The following is an 18,297-nucleotide window of genomic DNA, read 5'->3' as shown; positions in this document are numbered from 1 at the left end:
CATGCTGCCCTCTGCATGACTCTGCTACTCTTGTTCTGTTTGCGTTACTGTCAGATCAGCATCGAATTTTAAAATCAAATACCCCTTCTCCATACTCGCCAGCACTGCAGCTTGACTGAGTTGAGTGATTATGTTGTGTGGCCTATGAGATCTACTTACAATTTGTTTTAAATGCATTAATTGAAGGCTCTGCTAATAGCATAGATTCCCAAATTCACAACTCCCATGAATATACTTACTTTGTAGTCATTTGTTCTCCAGGCCTCACAGTGGAGTTCTGTACTCTGCTGATAAGATGTTGAACAAGCTCCTGTCTAACTTAAAGAAAGAAACTGAAAATTCCTTCCCGTTCAAAACATATCTCATTAGTCACTCATTTTACAAATTATCTCAATATTTATATTAAGGAATTTAAAATTTCTGTTAACTACATAGCAAACAGCAGTGTTTGTTATGAAGTTGTATAACTGGTAACAATGTACTGAAGTAGGACATAATATTTATGGATGTAAAAATATTTTATCTGAAAAATACCATTGTAGTTAAGTAAATACCAAGCTAGTAACAGCAGAGGGGCAGCAGCTGTATAATAAAATTAACAAGGCAGTACCTCTATTCAAAGTAACAGCTTTATTACTAATTTACTTATGTAAAGTTAGATGACATAAATGGTAAAGCATTAATCAGTGTAGTGATGCTTCATTGTTAATATAGTTTCTATGATGTCTTTGTTTAATGTTAATGTATATTTTGACTTGTTCCACATCCCAAAAGGGATGGGAGCTAGGTGAATATACAAAGGAGTGAATGAACAATATTATCTCATTGGGAGTAAGGAATCCATAGCTAATGAAATGTGGACTTGCATACAAAACTTGCAACCTGTATTGTTGTTTTGCTTTATATAACTTTAATTAATGCATTGTGACGGAAAGTGAATATATGCTTCTTATGCAAATGAGTATGATTCTGTATTGTGAATTAGGACATAAATATTGTTATTCACATCATTTATTAATAGAGACAAGTTTTATGATCTGTTTCGTAATGTCAAGTTGCGAAATTCAATATTTTGTGAATGTTTCATCAAAATTCAAATTATGAGAGAAATAGATGCACTTTAAGTAAGTAAATGATCAAATTAAATTTGTAAAACAGGGTGTATACAACCTGGGACAACCGGGAGATCTGGGATAAACCCGGGAATTTTTTCATCTGGGAGAAAACCGTGAAAATCCTAGGAATATTTTAGAATCCCGGGAATTTTTTTTGTCTTAGGTTTCAGTTAAATTTTTGTAATTTTGACTGGTATGAAACAATACTCTAACAAAGGATATTATGTATTCCACTACTGCAGAACAATAATACTGCAGGAAGTAAAAAAAATTAAAAAAATAAAATAATTAAAAAAAACACACACACACACACACACAAAATAAAACTGAAGTTGCAAAGGAAATGCACCATATACAACAACAAAACACAGTGCTCATACAAGCTAACAGCAAAATGTGTCAAAGGCCTTAGGAAGACTGAGCAATGCTTCATAACAACAAATTGCCTCTGATGAGTGTGACATCACAACCGTTTACTTTGAATTTGTTTAAGCAGTTGCGGCAGGTTCATGGCATTCGCAGTTGAGTCGTGCATGTGTAGTACCTTCTCCCGCTTCTGGCTACAGAAGTTTGGCTGTTAGCTGTATAAGCAGCAGCAGCAGCAGCAAGCAGCAAGATGCTACCCAGAAAAATTTTACTAGCACGTGCAAGCTGCCAGATTCAGTGGGGGCAAACCGGGCGGGGTATCTACACCAGGTGGTGATTTCAGGGAAGAGGAGGGGGGCTGCCAATTTCATATTCTTGAGGGAAAGAACTTCGTTTCACAAAGCACCTAGTTTCCAGTACACGTTAGTCTGACAATTACTCATATGATTTTGAAACACATCCCTGTTGGTTTTTTTAACATTTGTGAACATATTCTAAGTTTATTTCTGAATGAATCATAATTTGATTTTTGAATGCGTGCATAGTGTACGTCGCCTCTGTTCAGAGTGTACGTCATGCCTCTGCCAGGGGAATCCCCGTCGCATCTAGAAGTAAACTTTCCTACAGACAGAAGGGGACCGGGCAATAAGATCTGAGTGAAATAAAGCCGAACGGGTGAATGGCAATCGCTGTTTATTTTTGTGGTTGTCTGGGTATGCGAATGATCAGCATTGTTATAATTACCAGCGAAATCCATAGATTCAGTCTACGAGAGTGGAAATAAATGACTAACAGGAATAATAGGTAAGAAAGGTTACATACTATTTTCTTGGTGTATCCAAGAAGATGAAATTTTGATAGATAATTTTTGGTCAGACTGCTTAACTAGTAAGGACCAGTTGTACTGTCCCCAGTAGCAGCCGCCTGAGTTCTATTCTGGGTGTAGCATGGAAAACACGTTGTATGAAAACGTAATAATGCCTAACCGGAGAATAAACGCAGGATAACTAAACCGTTGATACTGGTACTTCATGAATTATATTCTGTTGTGTTATAAAATTGACCATTTGTGTCAAAACAGTCTCGTTTATTGGGTGTATGTTACAAATGTTGCAATATTAGACAGGCCTATTTTGTTTAACTTAGCAGACAGTGACAAAATACGCATAATCAGATTGAGAAACCACACCAGTCTTGGATACTGTTTGTATTAACAGCTTTTTCAGTATTAGACAGTGACATTTCATTTTTTCATGTAGCAAAACATTTGACGAGCTTTGATGAGGTAATGGATTCTTTTCCAGAAAGGAAAGCATGTCATGTAAAGCTGTAGCAAGGTTAGAGATAAAAATAATGCTAGGACTTAAGGATTGAAGAAATGTGTACTGTCTTGCTTGTCTCTTCTACTGGTCTCATGTATCCTATATTTAATTTTATGTCACACAAAAAGGCAAGTTATTAACTATAGGCAATAAAGAATGCAAATTTCTGAAGAGTTCTTGTTCTCCCGGTTACAAATTATCCCACCCAATATTAATTCCAAGTTTTTTTTTCTAATGCACAGAGCAGTCTGAGTTATAGTGGGGAGGTGGATAATCTCCAAGTGACCCGCGTTTGCATTTAGTGATTTTGCTGTTTTCTCTTCATTTATTGGTCTCACGTCAAATGAAAACAAAATGGATTTCTGTGGCTGGGAGCTATCAAGTGAATTACAATACATTGACATGAGTACAGAATGCTAAAATATGTTGTTAGTTTAAGATTTTATTTTATTTCCACCTTTCTGACAGTTAAGCATTCATTGCATTGCAGAACAATGACATTATTTTTATCCGTTTGCTAAAGAAATTTGGCTTTTATTAATCTTTTCCTCTGAGGCAGTCAATGTATTTGAAACGAAGTGTTTAATTCCACACTGTTGGCTAGTTTCAACTGTTGACTGCATTTCAAAAGTGCATGCTTTCATCTTCTAACATGTATTGCATTATGCCATAATAAAGAACCAAACATGAGATAATACAGTACCATTACTCAAGAAAATTTACATCTGAATCTGGACATACGAATGTTCTCTTTAAGCCGAATTATGCATTTTAGTATGGTTCACAAAATTCCAGTACTCTGGAGTATCCTCTGATGTCTTGTTTCTTTTATGACATAATGTAATATCTTTTAATGTTTTACACCTATGAACATATGGGCTTCCTGCATCATCGTAGCTGCGCAGGCACGGTGACGCCTGTTTCTGATGCTCTCTGGCAACTACTGAAATGAACCTATTTCTAACAGGTCGCAGGAAAACATTGTGAATGGTTGTTTGAAAAGCGTTCCTTTCAAAGTAAATTTCCTTTTATCCAAGATGAACTATGTGTGAGAATGTACGTTGAATTTCTTAAATCACAGAGCAGTTGACTCTCATTTAAAAATCAAAAATCAAGTCTTTGAGGATGTACATTTAGAAAAATTTTTAGCTCAGAAGATCAGACATTTATGTCTTTATTAAAAATTTTACTGACACATTTATGTGATGTATCTTAAAGTGTAACACGCACAAAAAATATCAGCACTGCATGTGAAAGCTTAACTTCCCTTGCAGCTTATCAATCGTCAAGACCAATATTATATGTGAAAGCTTTTCTTTTCTTGCAGTAATGCTGTGTATATTGATTTAAACCATTAACTTTTCCTATTTGTGTGTACGCGCTACTTAACAGTGATATTGCTGTTGGCTGACTACATAACGTGTCTTACGGTGGAATATCCGCTGTCATCGGCTGGCGAGGTCACGTGACGAGCTATGACTGGCTACAAAAGCGCATTGCAATCATGATTTAAATTCTTCCGAAAGTAACATGTGACGTTTAGTAGAATTTAAATTTACACTTTTGTAGTACAAAAATCTGCAGTGTACAGTTGCTGCACATCAAAGATCTTTCAGAAATGTCATTCTGGGAAACCGAGGCGCGGATTATCGATGCTGTGCGACACGCAACGAGAGGAAACATAAATACGTTATCGACGGCACTGCTCATTTTTTCATTACTTCTTGACGCACTTTCCTCTGAATCACTTCCATATTTCATCACTTTACTGTAACAGCACTTGTAGCAACACTTCAACCTGAATACTAGAAAAAGTCTCTCACATGCAGAGCTACACACTACACAACATAACAGTACCGTGTCCCGTGCTCGACTCACTACAGATGCAACTGCCCACAAAGATACTACACAACTAAGCCAGCGATATGACAATATGCTTACATACTGACTGTAGTAAAATTGTCTTCAGTGATGAGTCCCACTTCGAGTTGAGCCCTGATGACCAGCTAGGACATGTCTGGAACACATCCTGGGCAGCAGTGGGATACCAACCTGACTGTTGCCCACTTTACAGACTGGCATCCAGTAGTGATGGACAGCGGTGCCGTTTCTTTTCATAGCTGGACGCTTTTGTTTGTCATCCTTGGCACTTTTACAGCACAGCAATACATCAACGATATTCTATGCCTCGTTTTCTTTCCCTTCATGGCAAGACATACTGGACTTATATTTCTGCAAGATAATGCCTGCCTGCACACAGTGAGAGTTTGTACTGCTTGTCTTCATGCTTTCCAAACGCTGACTTGGCCAGCAAGGTTGCTGAATGTCTCCAGTTGAGAAAGTTTGGAGCATTATGGGCAGAGCCCTGTACCCAACTTAGAATTTTGTGGATCTGACATGTCAGGAGGACAGAATTAGACACGATATCCCTCAGGAGGCCTTCCAACAACCCTGTCAATCAATGTCAAGCCAGGTAATGGCCTGCATAACGGCCAGAGGTGGAGAAACGGTTTATTGACTTGCTCTATTTTTGAAGCTCTTTTTCTTCAGTAAATCTTACAATTTTTCTGAATTTGCAGTCAATTATTTATCAGTAGGTGGACATATTTACTACAAAGAATAAATCAGAACTCAAAATATCTGATTTAAGGACCTGGGAGAAAACTGTGATGGAATAAGAAATATGAAGTTCAAACTCAGCAATCAATCAGGATATATAAACTACTGGCTGTTAAAATTGCAATACCATAAAGGATAGAAAACAATGAAAAACGTATTTTGTGTAAACAGTGTAGCAGGAAGAACACATTATTAAATTTTTAGGTGACTAGGGAGTATCCAATGTGTGAAATACGATACACATTACTGCCTCCTCTTGCAGTAACAATGACTCTAATCAGAACACTTGAGTCAAACTGAGCATCCTGGATCAGAGATATAGGTACGTCTTTCATTCTATTCCACTCTGTGCCAGAATTCAATAGTTGTAGTGACTGGAGAGCGTTGGTATGCCAGGCTCTCAACAACCCATGACACATGTTTTCAGTGGGCAATAGACCTGGAGAATGTGCTGAGTAGGGAAACAGTTGAATGCCCTCTGTATTGAGGTAGACCATGACAGCATGAGCAACCTGCAGTATTGCATTATCTAGTTGAAAAATAACAAAATGAAGTCCTCAAGTATAGAAACATATAACACAATCATTGGTCTTAACACATCAGAGTGTAATACCTGCTGTCTAAATTACCAGCTATGCGAGCAAGATAAAATCGTGTTGTCTACCCAATGGCATATACCAACAACCAGCTGCTAGGCCCATACAACAAATGCAGTCTGGGAGTGTTTGTTCTCTTCAAATCATCCACATACAGATACCCCCTTTATGATGCTATATGCAGAACTTGGACTCATCCGAGAAGATGACATTTTATCACTCCTGTTCCCATTTTTTTTGTTGCGTGTAGTGCTGCCACCATGCCACTCTCTGCTGCTGGGTCCAGAGAACCTGCAACAATGGCTGCCATGGTGACATCTACCAGTGTTCAAGACATTGTCTCATTGACCATTTTGGTAGATGTCTTTCTGCTAAGATACACATTTCCTGACTCATGTTGTGTGGTGTAGCTGTACATCCTGTGTGGCTGATACTACAATATGTCTTATCTTCTTCAGCTCTAGTCACATGGGACCATTAAGATCCTGCATGATGTTGAATATGGCTTTCCTACAAAACCATTGATTCCGTGTTCATATGACTATAGTAGGATCCCAACTATTGTGAGTAGCAATATCATGCAACGATAAACCACAGTATCAATAGGCTGCTATCCTGCTGCTGTTGAGTTCTGACAAATGCTGGTAGATGTTTCTCTTTTCTTGCACAAGTCACAACACAATCTCCCCAGAAACAGTTAACATTCAAAGGCAATTTCTAAATAAGAAACATGCTGCATAATCTTTCATATATACAGAATATAGATGATGTTAATCCTATCACACCTGTACAGATGAACTGAAACACTAATCAATTGCATTCCAAGCATATAGTACAGTTCATTGTTGTTTGTTGTATATTGTTGCATTGCTGCAATTGTTATGGCCAACAGTGCACTTTGTGAAATTGTATTTTACTTATCATTCTCAGCAATACTTCTCCTATATTGTATGCATGAAATCCATTGAAGTTTTAAATAATACATTTGGAATCATCATCTAGTAGTCACAATGATATTAGATGTTGTCAGTCACTTTTAAATATGCAATATGGATTTTGGTTAAGTTCACTTTCTATAAGTAATTAATTGGTATTTATTTGTCTATTGGAAGACTGAAATAGCATCAGCAAGTATGAATGAAGGAACTTCTTTTGCTCCCTGCTTTATAGTAACTTGTTTATTAATTTTTCATAGAAGTTCCAGTATTTATTTTCTTAATACTAACATACTGCTTCCACAATGTCAAACTACTCTTTGTTTGTATCTCTTTTTTTGTCAGTGTGATTGTTAAGCTATTACATCATTGTTATTGTGCAGTAAAATTATACTGCACTTAGGAACTGAGTTTCTTGTATTTCTCTTGCAGTGCTTTAGGAGCCTTTCCTCTTTTGTTGTAAGATTATGAGCTACAACTTTTCATTAATGTTAACTTGTCATGGTACAGAAAATAATGAACAATTAATTTTTACAGGCAATCCCTAAAACAAATTTTATTTACCATAAATGAAGCAATTGAGATGCTTGAAAAATGGAAAAGTTCATATTTTGAAATGCAGCTAAAAATTGAACTTTCTGGTAAAGGTCAAAGATGGGAATTTGACAAAAAGAAACTTTTTAAGGCAACTGACTACATGGCTTCTGTCTGTAGAGATCTTTACCAGTTTGCCAAGGTATATATAAACTTAGAGAGTCAAGTTGTATGTTTAATAGCCATCCGAGTTGCATTTTACTGCTTCAAAATGCTACTGTATTAGTTTGTCCAATTTTATTATTTTGTATTCCAATATTATAGTATTATTTTCATCAAGAAAAAGATTTTGCCAGAAAGTTTTGTTTGTTGCAAGTAGACTCTAATGTTTAGCATTAATATATCTCTTTTTTCAGAATATGTATTGGATATTTCTTTGTTAGTGGTCCTACTCCCTCTGTGACTGTTTCAGCATTTGTTTGCATACGTTTACAGTTCATTTCTTGATTCTTTGTAGGGTGCCATCTTTCGGCCTCTTATACTATGGTCTTTATGCAGCTTCCCTCCTGAGCCCTACAGTATAGTAATTTTGTGTAGTGAGAGTACTATAGATTAGATAACCATGAGTCGTCATGCTTGTAACAGGGGATGGTAGTTGGAGCCATTAATGCAGCGACACTTAAAACCAGCAAGTTAATGCAAAAACTGTCCACAGTTGGCTTTGCAACATAACTTAGAGAATACCAATATGATTAGCTTGGATATATCACCACTCACATTCTTTATTTCAGTCATTAGTTTTTTGGTCGTTGTCTGGAAGCACCAAGTTTTCTATGGGAGTCATAGAGGACTGACTGTTGACATTGGAACCACTTCAATACATTCATTACCTGTCATTCTGTGAATTTACCCAACACACCAGATCACACAGCACTGGTCACACGAGCAAGATGCAGAATGAATACAAAAAAACAACAGCCATCAAAATAACTGGCATGGCCAAGTTGTAAATCTGAAGGTTGAATGTGTGACAATGAGAGAGGACCACCAACAATAAGGTCTGAAGGGTGTGCACATTCTGCTTGAACATCAGTAAAATTTGAATATTAAATTTTCATTAACTTCTTAATGGGACATGGCTGTTATCCAATTTGTACATGCAGAATAAAAAAGTGACAGAGGTAAACATGTTTTGTGGAGAACAGAGTGTTCTGAAACACATTTTTGTGTGTTGCATACAGAGTGTATACTGACATACCACTCAGCTCATAACCAAATGAGGAACTGCATGATTCTTAACTGTTATAATATAATAAAAAATGCATAATAATAAAAAATAAAGTGTGTGGCTTTTTAGATATATTGAATTAATGAGATTATTTTTTCGGCACTCGGACAAGCACAATAAGCTGGGCTATGCCTGTAAACAGGTTATGAATCTGTTTATATTAGTTTCACACAAATGAAATAGTCTTTCTCTTGTAGTATATATATGATTACCAATTAATAATATTATGTCCAATCACCATATCCACCTACAAAATCTTGACCGTGTCCATGTTGCCTTTATCGGATTTTTGTAAATTTTCCAAAGTACGCAGGTGGGCTTCAGTTCTTCTTATTACATTACTACTTGAAATAATAACTCATACAATCTTTCAGTTAGTAAAATAATACTATATCCTTCTGTTCGATGCACGTAGAAAATACATACTCTTCATTTATTCACATCGTCCAAAATGGCTACCTCTGTTCACTATCAGAGAGCAAGTCTTTCCTCCTACTAAGGGACAGGAAAAACATCTTATGTTTTTTAACATTTGAAAATCAAAAATACATGACAGTAGGCACAGGCTCTATGTTGGGCTACCGCTTCACCTTTGCCTTGAAAAGAAAACAAAAACATAAAAGTAAGAACTGTAAAAGGTTCATCATAAATGCCCCCCCCCATGGTATACTGACGGAAATAAGTCTCTTTATTTAGAGAGACAGTATACAGTAGCATTATTTATGTTGGTCACTTGGTGCAAGTCAATGGAGTTTTAACACCCTTATGCTACTTCAAGTATATCTACAAAGCTTCATATCTTTGTCCATTACAAATTCATACATCTAAATACACTCACATTTATTTATATAACATAATCACACCTCCACATTGTGCTAATGTCTCTGTTATTTCTTCTTAGATTTGTTAAGCTGTATGGTATGGACAGGGGAAAAATTTTACATTTCTTAAATTGTCCTTTCACCCCATTTTAAAAATTGTTTTTCTCACTTGCTTTTGGTTCCTTGGCAATTCAGAGAAGGTATCCTTTTGGCACATGCTACCTCATTGTTCACTGCACTTATGGACAGTAGCAGCCTATTGTTTAATAAGCCCATCGCATTGACACAAGCACCACGTGAACAGCAGCACTGCCCACACATCCATCATAATGTTGCTTCAGGGTTATGAAGTTGGTGTTGTATATGCCCTCCAGTCTGGAGACTGGATACGACGGATTCAGCTCCAATTCTCAAGCCAAAGAACACCAACACATCATCTCGCACCTGGCCGAGGTTTTCATCCAATGGAATTGAGGGTAAGGGCCACACTGCAGGACTCGGCATTATCTTCTGTTGTGCATTGTAGTTCAGCGGTCCTCGCACATCAATTAGTGGTTATATGGATTTCCTCTGATTTCTCCATCGCACACTCTTCACATTCACTGTATTCACTTTGCTGGACTGTAGCATTTACTCTTATCATGGCTCAGCCCCTATTTTCAGTCTAATCAAGTCTTACTATTTTTGTATCACTTCACACATGCAAGTGTTTTACTTGTCATCGTGTTGCACTTCACATACATACATAAATCGGTCTTCTTCAAGAATAAAATTTCACATAAAATTGACTATAGTACATACATTTTACATGTACATAGACATTGACAATAATGAATTTGACATATAAATTTACAATTCACATTCACATTTCATATATGGACTCTATGACATGCACCATCTTACACACTAATATGTAAATGAGAAGGAATCTTTCATTTATTCTAAATATTTGGTTTTTCTGTTCTGGTCTTGCAGGACCCATCTACTGCGCTTTTGTTACCTTCACAACTAGACATAGAAAATACTACATACATTTTTTGTAGACTAGACATTGACAGATAATAAAGTTGACAAAAAAATTTACAATTCACATCCACATTTCATATATGAGCTCCATATTAGGTACCATCTTACACACTAATAAGTAAATTAGAAGGAATCTTTCATTTACTCTGAATATTTGGATTTTCTGTTCTTGTCTTGCAGGGGTGACCTGCGTATTTTTACCTTCACAATTACACATAGATAATACTACACACATTTTTCGTAGACTAGAAATTGACAATAATAAAGTTAACAAATAAATTTACGAATGGTGATCTCCATGTGGTTCCCAAGTCGTGCAGCGACCGTAAACTGTAAAATTACCAAATATGCAGCAACCACTCGCAAAATCATGTTTTATTTATTCACTTTTGCAAATCAATTTCAACTGATTAACAGCCATCATCGGTGCTTTCAACCAATATGTGCCCTGGGTAGTAATACTGTTTTATGCATAGGTCAAACATAAAGACAGTATTACTACTCAGGGCACATATTGGTTGAAAGCACCAATGATGGCTGTTAATCAGTTGAAATCGATTTCAAAAGTGAATAAATAAAACATGATTTTGTGACTGGTTGCTGAATATTTGGTAATTTTAAATAACTTTACAATTCACATCCACATTTCATATATGTGCTCCATATTAGGTACCATCTTACACACAAATTAGTAAATTAGAAGGAATCTTGCATTCATTCTGAATATTTGAATTCACTTCTCTTGTCTTGCAGGACCAACCTCCTGCGTGTTTTTACCTTCACAAATACACATAGAAAATACATTCCAGCACTACTCACTACATGGAAAAAAGAGGATTTGATAGGGCCTGCTTCATAAATCAAGCTGATTCTACGATTGTTACTTGTAGTGCATCGTTAGTGTACTTATTCTGTCCTTGGCATTTGATAAACTTCATACTATGTACAATATTTACGACTACTTGTTTGTGAGCGAGTGTGGGGAATGTTTTCTCCCTTGACAATCTTGACTTCATCACTGCTTATTAATCATCGTAATATTTCACATTCATGTACACATATTTCAAGCTGTATTTCTGGCTTATTGGTGTGACGACATGTACATGTTTACCTTCGTAATGTGTGACCAATAATTTTACTGTCTTTTTGTCATGTGTAATTCCATCCTAGGTGCCCTGTAATATTAATCCTCATATTCATTACTGTATACCCATATAATTGTTTATTAAAAATCTTCCACATAAATCTCCATTTATACCGATGTATTCCTATGGGGTTCGCACACTAGCACCACCTCCCTATTTATTTCTTCCCACAGATATAAATAAACTCCTATTACTCTAATACACTTTCATTCTCTTCCTAGTTTCATTCCATTTATTTCTCTGTATTGCTTTTTATACGTACAGTACTTACCTCATTTTGTTTAAGTTCATCTAATTATGTTGTGTGCATATTGGTTGGTTTTCGTATTTAATTAGCTCATCTCCCACATGTTGTACGATCCATGTTCGCAGTTTTATTTTGCAGCTTATACTTTTCCTATAAGGTATCATGTAATTAATAGCAACTAGCAAAAGTGAGTTCTGTAATAGCAAATTTGTGGGTATGTATTATCCTTGTGCATCAAGCTTGCTACTTCTAATGTTGTTTGTAAAGAAGTGTAGTTCTTAAGTGCACCCCTGCTCCTCTTCACCAAATCTTGTACGATATGTTATTTCATAGTTCACATCTCAGTCACACACATTTTTCTATGTGTATATTTCATTCTACCTTTCACATCATCACTACTTATGTGTTGTATGCAAGTTGCTTAGTTCTTAAGTTCTGTGGTAATCACTTTCTTTTGAGTGGACATGTTGTTACTTCTCTTTTAAACTGGTCTTAATCCTGTTGTGTATAGTCAGACAGGTAATAACCTGTGTATATTCTCTTCTACTTTGAATACTTATACTTATTTCTAACTATGTACATTCAATAGCCTGTGTTAAGTTCAAAAATTTAGCATATTCTATGCTCCTTATAGTTTACTTGCGTCAATGTGCTCCTTTTCTTAAAACTACGTATGCTTAACTTAATGATATAGTCTTAAAATTAGTGCTCTTTGCAGCATAGTCTCCAACTTGGGAATAAATATCTCTATTCATTTTGTTTGTTTAACTGATTTATGTCATAGTAATCAGCTGAGAGGTAATCCATTTCGTATTGCTCCTGTTTTGTCCGGTTGGCTGCGTGCCGTGAATGCCAATTCGCTTAAATTCTAAAATGGTTTCTGTCGCGGTGTGCAGTGTGTCTTTGCACATCTTAGAGGGGACACTGAAATGAACCTTGCTTTTTGCATACTCTGCCCCTACAATCAGCTGTTAGCCGCTTCGCATATAATTATTAATGTACGTTCTGCTTTAAGTGCGGCTGCACGTCTCATTACACTTCACCGCTCAGGACTCTCTCTTAAAGCTCGTGCGCTGTGAATCACTTTCTTTTCCATCACTCATGTTTAAGTTTTTTTTTTTGCGTGATGTAGTATAACTAAGTCATCTAATGGTTTTCACTCGTTCAGTATTGTGGATAGTTACTTCAGTTGTTGTTGTACATTCAGTGTTTCCTTAAGGAATATCGAAAGGTTTCCTTTGCTTCTATAGATTTTTAAGTCTTAAGAAAGTACAATACCAAAATTACGAGGATAATTTCTATTCACTAGGTTGCATGTTAGATAGTAGAAGAGAATTGAACATTCCTTATTGGCTAAACAGGATAGTAGAAGAGGGAGAGGGTACCAGAAATATAAATATTGGCTGGAGAGGAATTGAGCGCCAGTCAATTTATTTGCCAAAGGGTGATAAACCTCCTACCTTCTGAACACCTTCATACCAAGTATACAGTAACATAGTAATAAAAAGTTTACTATAAGTTTGTCTACCAACAAGAAAGTACACTACAAAATTACACCACATATGCTAATGGGTATGCTGGCCTGTAATTTTATAACTTTAGATTTACTTCCCATCGCCATTACGATCTTACAGTTCTCTACCGGTAGCATGGGTACATTTACTTTTTGCGCTATCTCTTTAAACAAGCTGGTTGACATCAGGCTTGTTGACATGCCAGTATCCAAAACAACTAGTATATCTATGTTTCCCACCTTTACTTTTATTGTTGTTTGAATAATTTCAATTACCTTGTGTGTTGTTTCTTTCTCTTCAGTAAACAAATCTTCTTTCATTTCTGCTTCCTTGTCATACCTTAAAAATAGATTCCATATATGCTGTACATGTAGGTTTGTTTCAACGTCTACTTACTCTTTTCTATTTCTATTCGTGTTAGTGTTTATGTCGCTAATGTTAGTACTGTGGCACACTGAGTTCATTACCTTCTTCCTCCAGTCATGCTTGATTACTATTTCCTGGGGGCGGTAGAGGTATAGTTTTATTTTCTGCTGGCCCTTCTACTATGTTCACTGTATGTTCATGTGCACGCCTGTTCATGTCCGAGTTGTTTCGGTTGTACTGTATGGGCTGCCGGTTCTCTCTTGGCTCCCTTTGTTGCATATTCCAATCCTGGTAATTTGCATTACCTTGTCACCTAGTATCAAAGTTTTCTCTTGAATTTCTCCTGTCTCAGCCATTGCCGTACCTATGGGGCTGATATTTATTTTCGTACCTTCGGTCACCCTGTGGCTGATGGGCAAACCGATAGTACGGATTTCCATTGTGGCGCAGTGGTCCATAAGGATGCCATTTGTTCATACACACACAGTCATTGCCGTTACCACAGTTGTTCCTCCCATTTGGGTTGTGTTCATTACCGTTACGATAATTCGGCGTGGCTTGCCCTTCATTGTGAATTAGATCTATTGAGTCGAGGTCATATTCGGGAATGGTTATTAATTTTTCCCTAACATTTGCAGGTAACTTGTACTTTAAGATTTTCAATACATCAACATGAGATATCGGATTATTCCAGTAGCGGGTCTTGTTTAGATACGTTCCTCGGCCCCCCGAGTTTTGGATGATATGATGCTGGGTTAAATACCTCTCGTCTTAATCTCTCCTGGATAGCTGTTGACCAGTATGTATCTAAAAGTGCATTCTCAAATTGATCATTTGTCTCGTAAAGTTCTGGCATCTCTGTAGCCCACAAAATGGTGTCACCCGCAGTGTGTCCTACCACATATTTGATTTTTTTGAGCTCCTGTCCAAGTCCAAGGTAGTACATTCCTAAAGGCGTGGACAAACACCACTGGGTATGTTCACTTTGTTTCATTTGAAAATAGAGGAAACTGTTGATGTTTTATTAAACTCTCGTCCATTAACAATGATGTCCAGCAGGGTAGAACAGCATTTACATGCTGTGATGGCATATCTGTTTCACAAAAGTTTTGCCCGTAGCTTGCGACGTGCGTCGGCATGCGGTCACGTGGCCTGAGATGGGCATTGTTGTCAGTGCCAGTGATTTCTCTCACCGGCGGATGGCTGTTTATAGCTCCACTTTCTGCCCCCGGCGCGATATTATTGTACTTTGTTAGCTAATTATTTCGTCCCATAACCTTTGTTCTACTTGTCTGATGTCATGTTCTACAAGTTTTAAAATTTCTTCTTCCTTGTCCCCCATTTCTTCCTTTACCACTTGAACATAAGTACGCTGTTCTTGTACACATTTTTCTGTGAATGGGTGTTTTCATCCTTTGTATTGCTCTTTACTGTTTCATAGAGGTGCACAATGTCTGAGTTGATTCTTTCATGTTCTAACTTAAGTCATACTATCCCCACTGCAATTTTCTCTACACATTTTGGCAAGGTGTCACAGAAAGAGTGCAGCTTCGTTACTTGTGATTGTACATTGTCTATGTTAACTTGCATATTCTTTTTCATTACCTGTAAATTAACCTGAGTTTCTCTGAGCTCCTGTCCATACGTGCATGTTAGTGTTTCAAATTTCTCTTCCTATATGCCTTTTAATTTCTCACTCATATCATGAACTGAAGTTTGTACATGTTTGTTAATTTTCCTATCCATTTCTGAGGAGATTTGCAAAATCTGCTGTGTGAACTTCATATTCAAGTTATTGAGTTCTGTGAGTAAATTTTGTACCTCGCCTGAAATGTGTGTCATCTTCATATTTACCTTTCCACTCTCGGACTGCCATCATATCTGCTTGTATTGTTTCCAAACTCGACATTTTTGAATTTACAGTGTTCAAATTGGTCTCTAAACCCGACATATTGGAATTTACTATGTTCAAATTAATCTCTAAACCTGACATTTTAGAATTTACTGTTTTCAAATTAGTCTCTAAATCTGACATTTTTTATTTATGTCTGTTTTCATTCCATTCATGCTTGTTTGTATTGTTTCTGTTAAGGCTCGAAATAGGGCTTGCATAATTTCCCTATTCACTACCGGTCTATGCCTGTCAGCATCTGCATCTGTACTATTACATGTACTACTTTCATTTAAAATATTCTCTTGTCTTGAGGTGTCATTAATTTCGTCTACTGTAACCAATGTATTGCTTGTAATGAAATGTTCCATACTCACAGGCATTGAGTGCAACAATGTCATGTCACTCCCAGCAGCCAAATAATCACCACTTAATGGTTCCAAACTGTGCACTGTTGCATTTTGCAAATGCAAGTCTACTTAGATTGGCATTTTGATTTTGGAATGACATTTCCTTATTGTTTCATCCATCCATATAGAAATGTTTTCGCCTCTGCTGTCACTAAAATTAATATTTTCTCTATTTAGATTTTACTTCTGCACTACTTCTTGCATGACAAAATGCATATACAGCTATTTGTGAACACAATCTCAATTGTTGTTTACTCAATATACTTTTAGTACTGATAAAGAAATGTCATTCTCTCTATTTAATTGCAATTGCGTTAACCTCGGAAGCCTCTGGATTTTAGGAAATAGGTGCTTGGATTTTCTATAATAGGTCTACTGGGAATGCACTTTCTATTGCATTGTGTGATCCTACCTGATTGTTGTCTTTGTTATTGTTGTCTCCTTCCTTCTGATTTATTTATTATTTCTTTACCTTTCAGTTATTATTGTTTCCAGTATTACATCATTCTCTTTGTCATGTCATCAATGTACATGGAAAATAAAGAAATTAATAAACATACGTGTATATACATTGTCTTAACGATACTAATACTCACAGTTTTGCCCACTCCGTATTGTCCTGTCATTGTTGCCACTTTATAATATAATAAAAAAATATATAACAATAAAAAAAGTGTGTGGCTTTTTAGATATATTGAGTTAATGAGATTATTTTTTTGGCACTCGGACAAGCACAATAAGCTGGGCTATGCCTGTAAATGGGTGAAGAATTCTTTTATATTAGTTTCACACAAATGAAATAGTCTTTCTCTTGTGGTATATTTATGCTTACCAATTAATAATATTATTGCCGATTGCCGTATCCACCTACAAAATCTTGACTGTGTCCATGTTGCATTAATTGGATCTTCATAAATTTTCCGAAGTACACAGGTGGGCTTCAGTTCTTCTTATTACATTACTACTTGAAATAATAACTCTTACAATATTTCAGTTAATAAAATTAATACAATAAATTGTTCTGTTCAGTGCACATAGAAAACACTTACTCTTCACTTATTCACATAACCCAAAATGGCTACCGCCATTTACTAACAGAGAGCAAGTCCTTCCTCCTATTGAGGGACAGGAAGAACATCTTATGTTTTTTAACATTTGCAAATCAAAAATACATGACGGTAAGCACAGGCTCAATTCTGGGCTACCACTTCACCTTTTCTCTTTGCCTTTAAAGGAAATGAAAACATAAAAGTAAGAAATGCAAAAGGTTTATCATACTGTTCAGTAGATTAGGCAATATTCAACCAGCCTTGTACAGAGCGTGTCCACATGCACAGTAATTCCCCCCCCCCCCCCCCCCCCCCCTGCACTTCCCAGTGAGAGGTTTGTGTGTGCCAAAATGTAAAGTAGTCATGAAGAACGTGTAATTTCAGTACATTCCTTATTATCATGCTCTTCCTTATTGTGAAAATAATTGTCCATTGGGTTATAGGATGATGAATATTTATTACGTGATCGTATACGATCATACTGTGTAGATATCAGAATTACATTCTCAAAAAGACATTTTACAAAACATAATCTTCATTGAAGAGTTAAAATTATCTGTTCCAATTTTCTCCTTCTGCAATCCATGCAGTACTGGAAGCTCCATGATGTACTTGTTGTGACATAGAGGTGTCAACTGGCGAACTCCAACTGCCATATGCTGCCCAAGTAGTATCTCAAACAAATAATAATACAACATTTGACATTTGAGCCGCTTAAAATCCAAGTGGTGTAGCTTCTCTTCCCCATATTTTTTAAATGGGGTTCTTATTTTCTTAAATGGAGTTGGTCAGTGCTTGATTTGTGACAGTACGCACTGGTACCCTGTACCAGTACCTTGAAAGAAAAAAAAATCAGATCTGTAGATTTTGAGGTGTGGTATGATAGAACTTTATCTTTTGCCAGTACAGATGTTGCATTAGCACTTTTAAAAAGTGCAAAAAAAGTTAAGATTTTAACAAGTCTGTATTTCAAAAACATCTCCCTTTGCTCCTGGAGGTTACAGTACCAGACTCTCTTGTTGCAAACCAAGCACTGGGGTTGGGATTGTTTGG

General features: G+C 36.4%; 1 protein-coding gene across 1 annotated transcript in view; it reads left to right on the top strand.

Moving 5' to 3' along the window:
* Nucleotides 1-18,297, top strand: part of LOC126263364 (dynein axonemal heavy chain 10) — a 1,742,213-nt gene that overhangs the window by 229,549 nt on the left and 1,494,367 nt on the right. The window contains exon 10 of the mRNA XM_049960456.1: nt 7,491-7,689. Within this exon, the coding sequence (XP_049816413.1) occupies nt 7,491-7,689 (199 nt within the window). The remainder of the gene's footprint in view (nt 1-7,490; nt 7,690-18,297) is intronic.

This window comes from Schistocerca nitens, chromosome 6 (assembly GCF_023898315.1).
Source record: "Schistocerca nitens isolate TAMUIC-IGC-003100 chromosome 6, iqSchNite1.1, whole genome shotgun sequence".
Taxonomy (NCBI): Eukaryota; Metazoa; Arthropoda; class Insecta; order Orthoptera; family Acrididae; genus Schistocerca; species Schistocerca nitens.
Note: the sequence above shows the minus strand (reverse complement) of the source record. Positions and strands in the feature narration are given on the sequence as shown.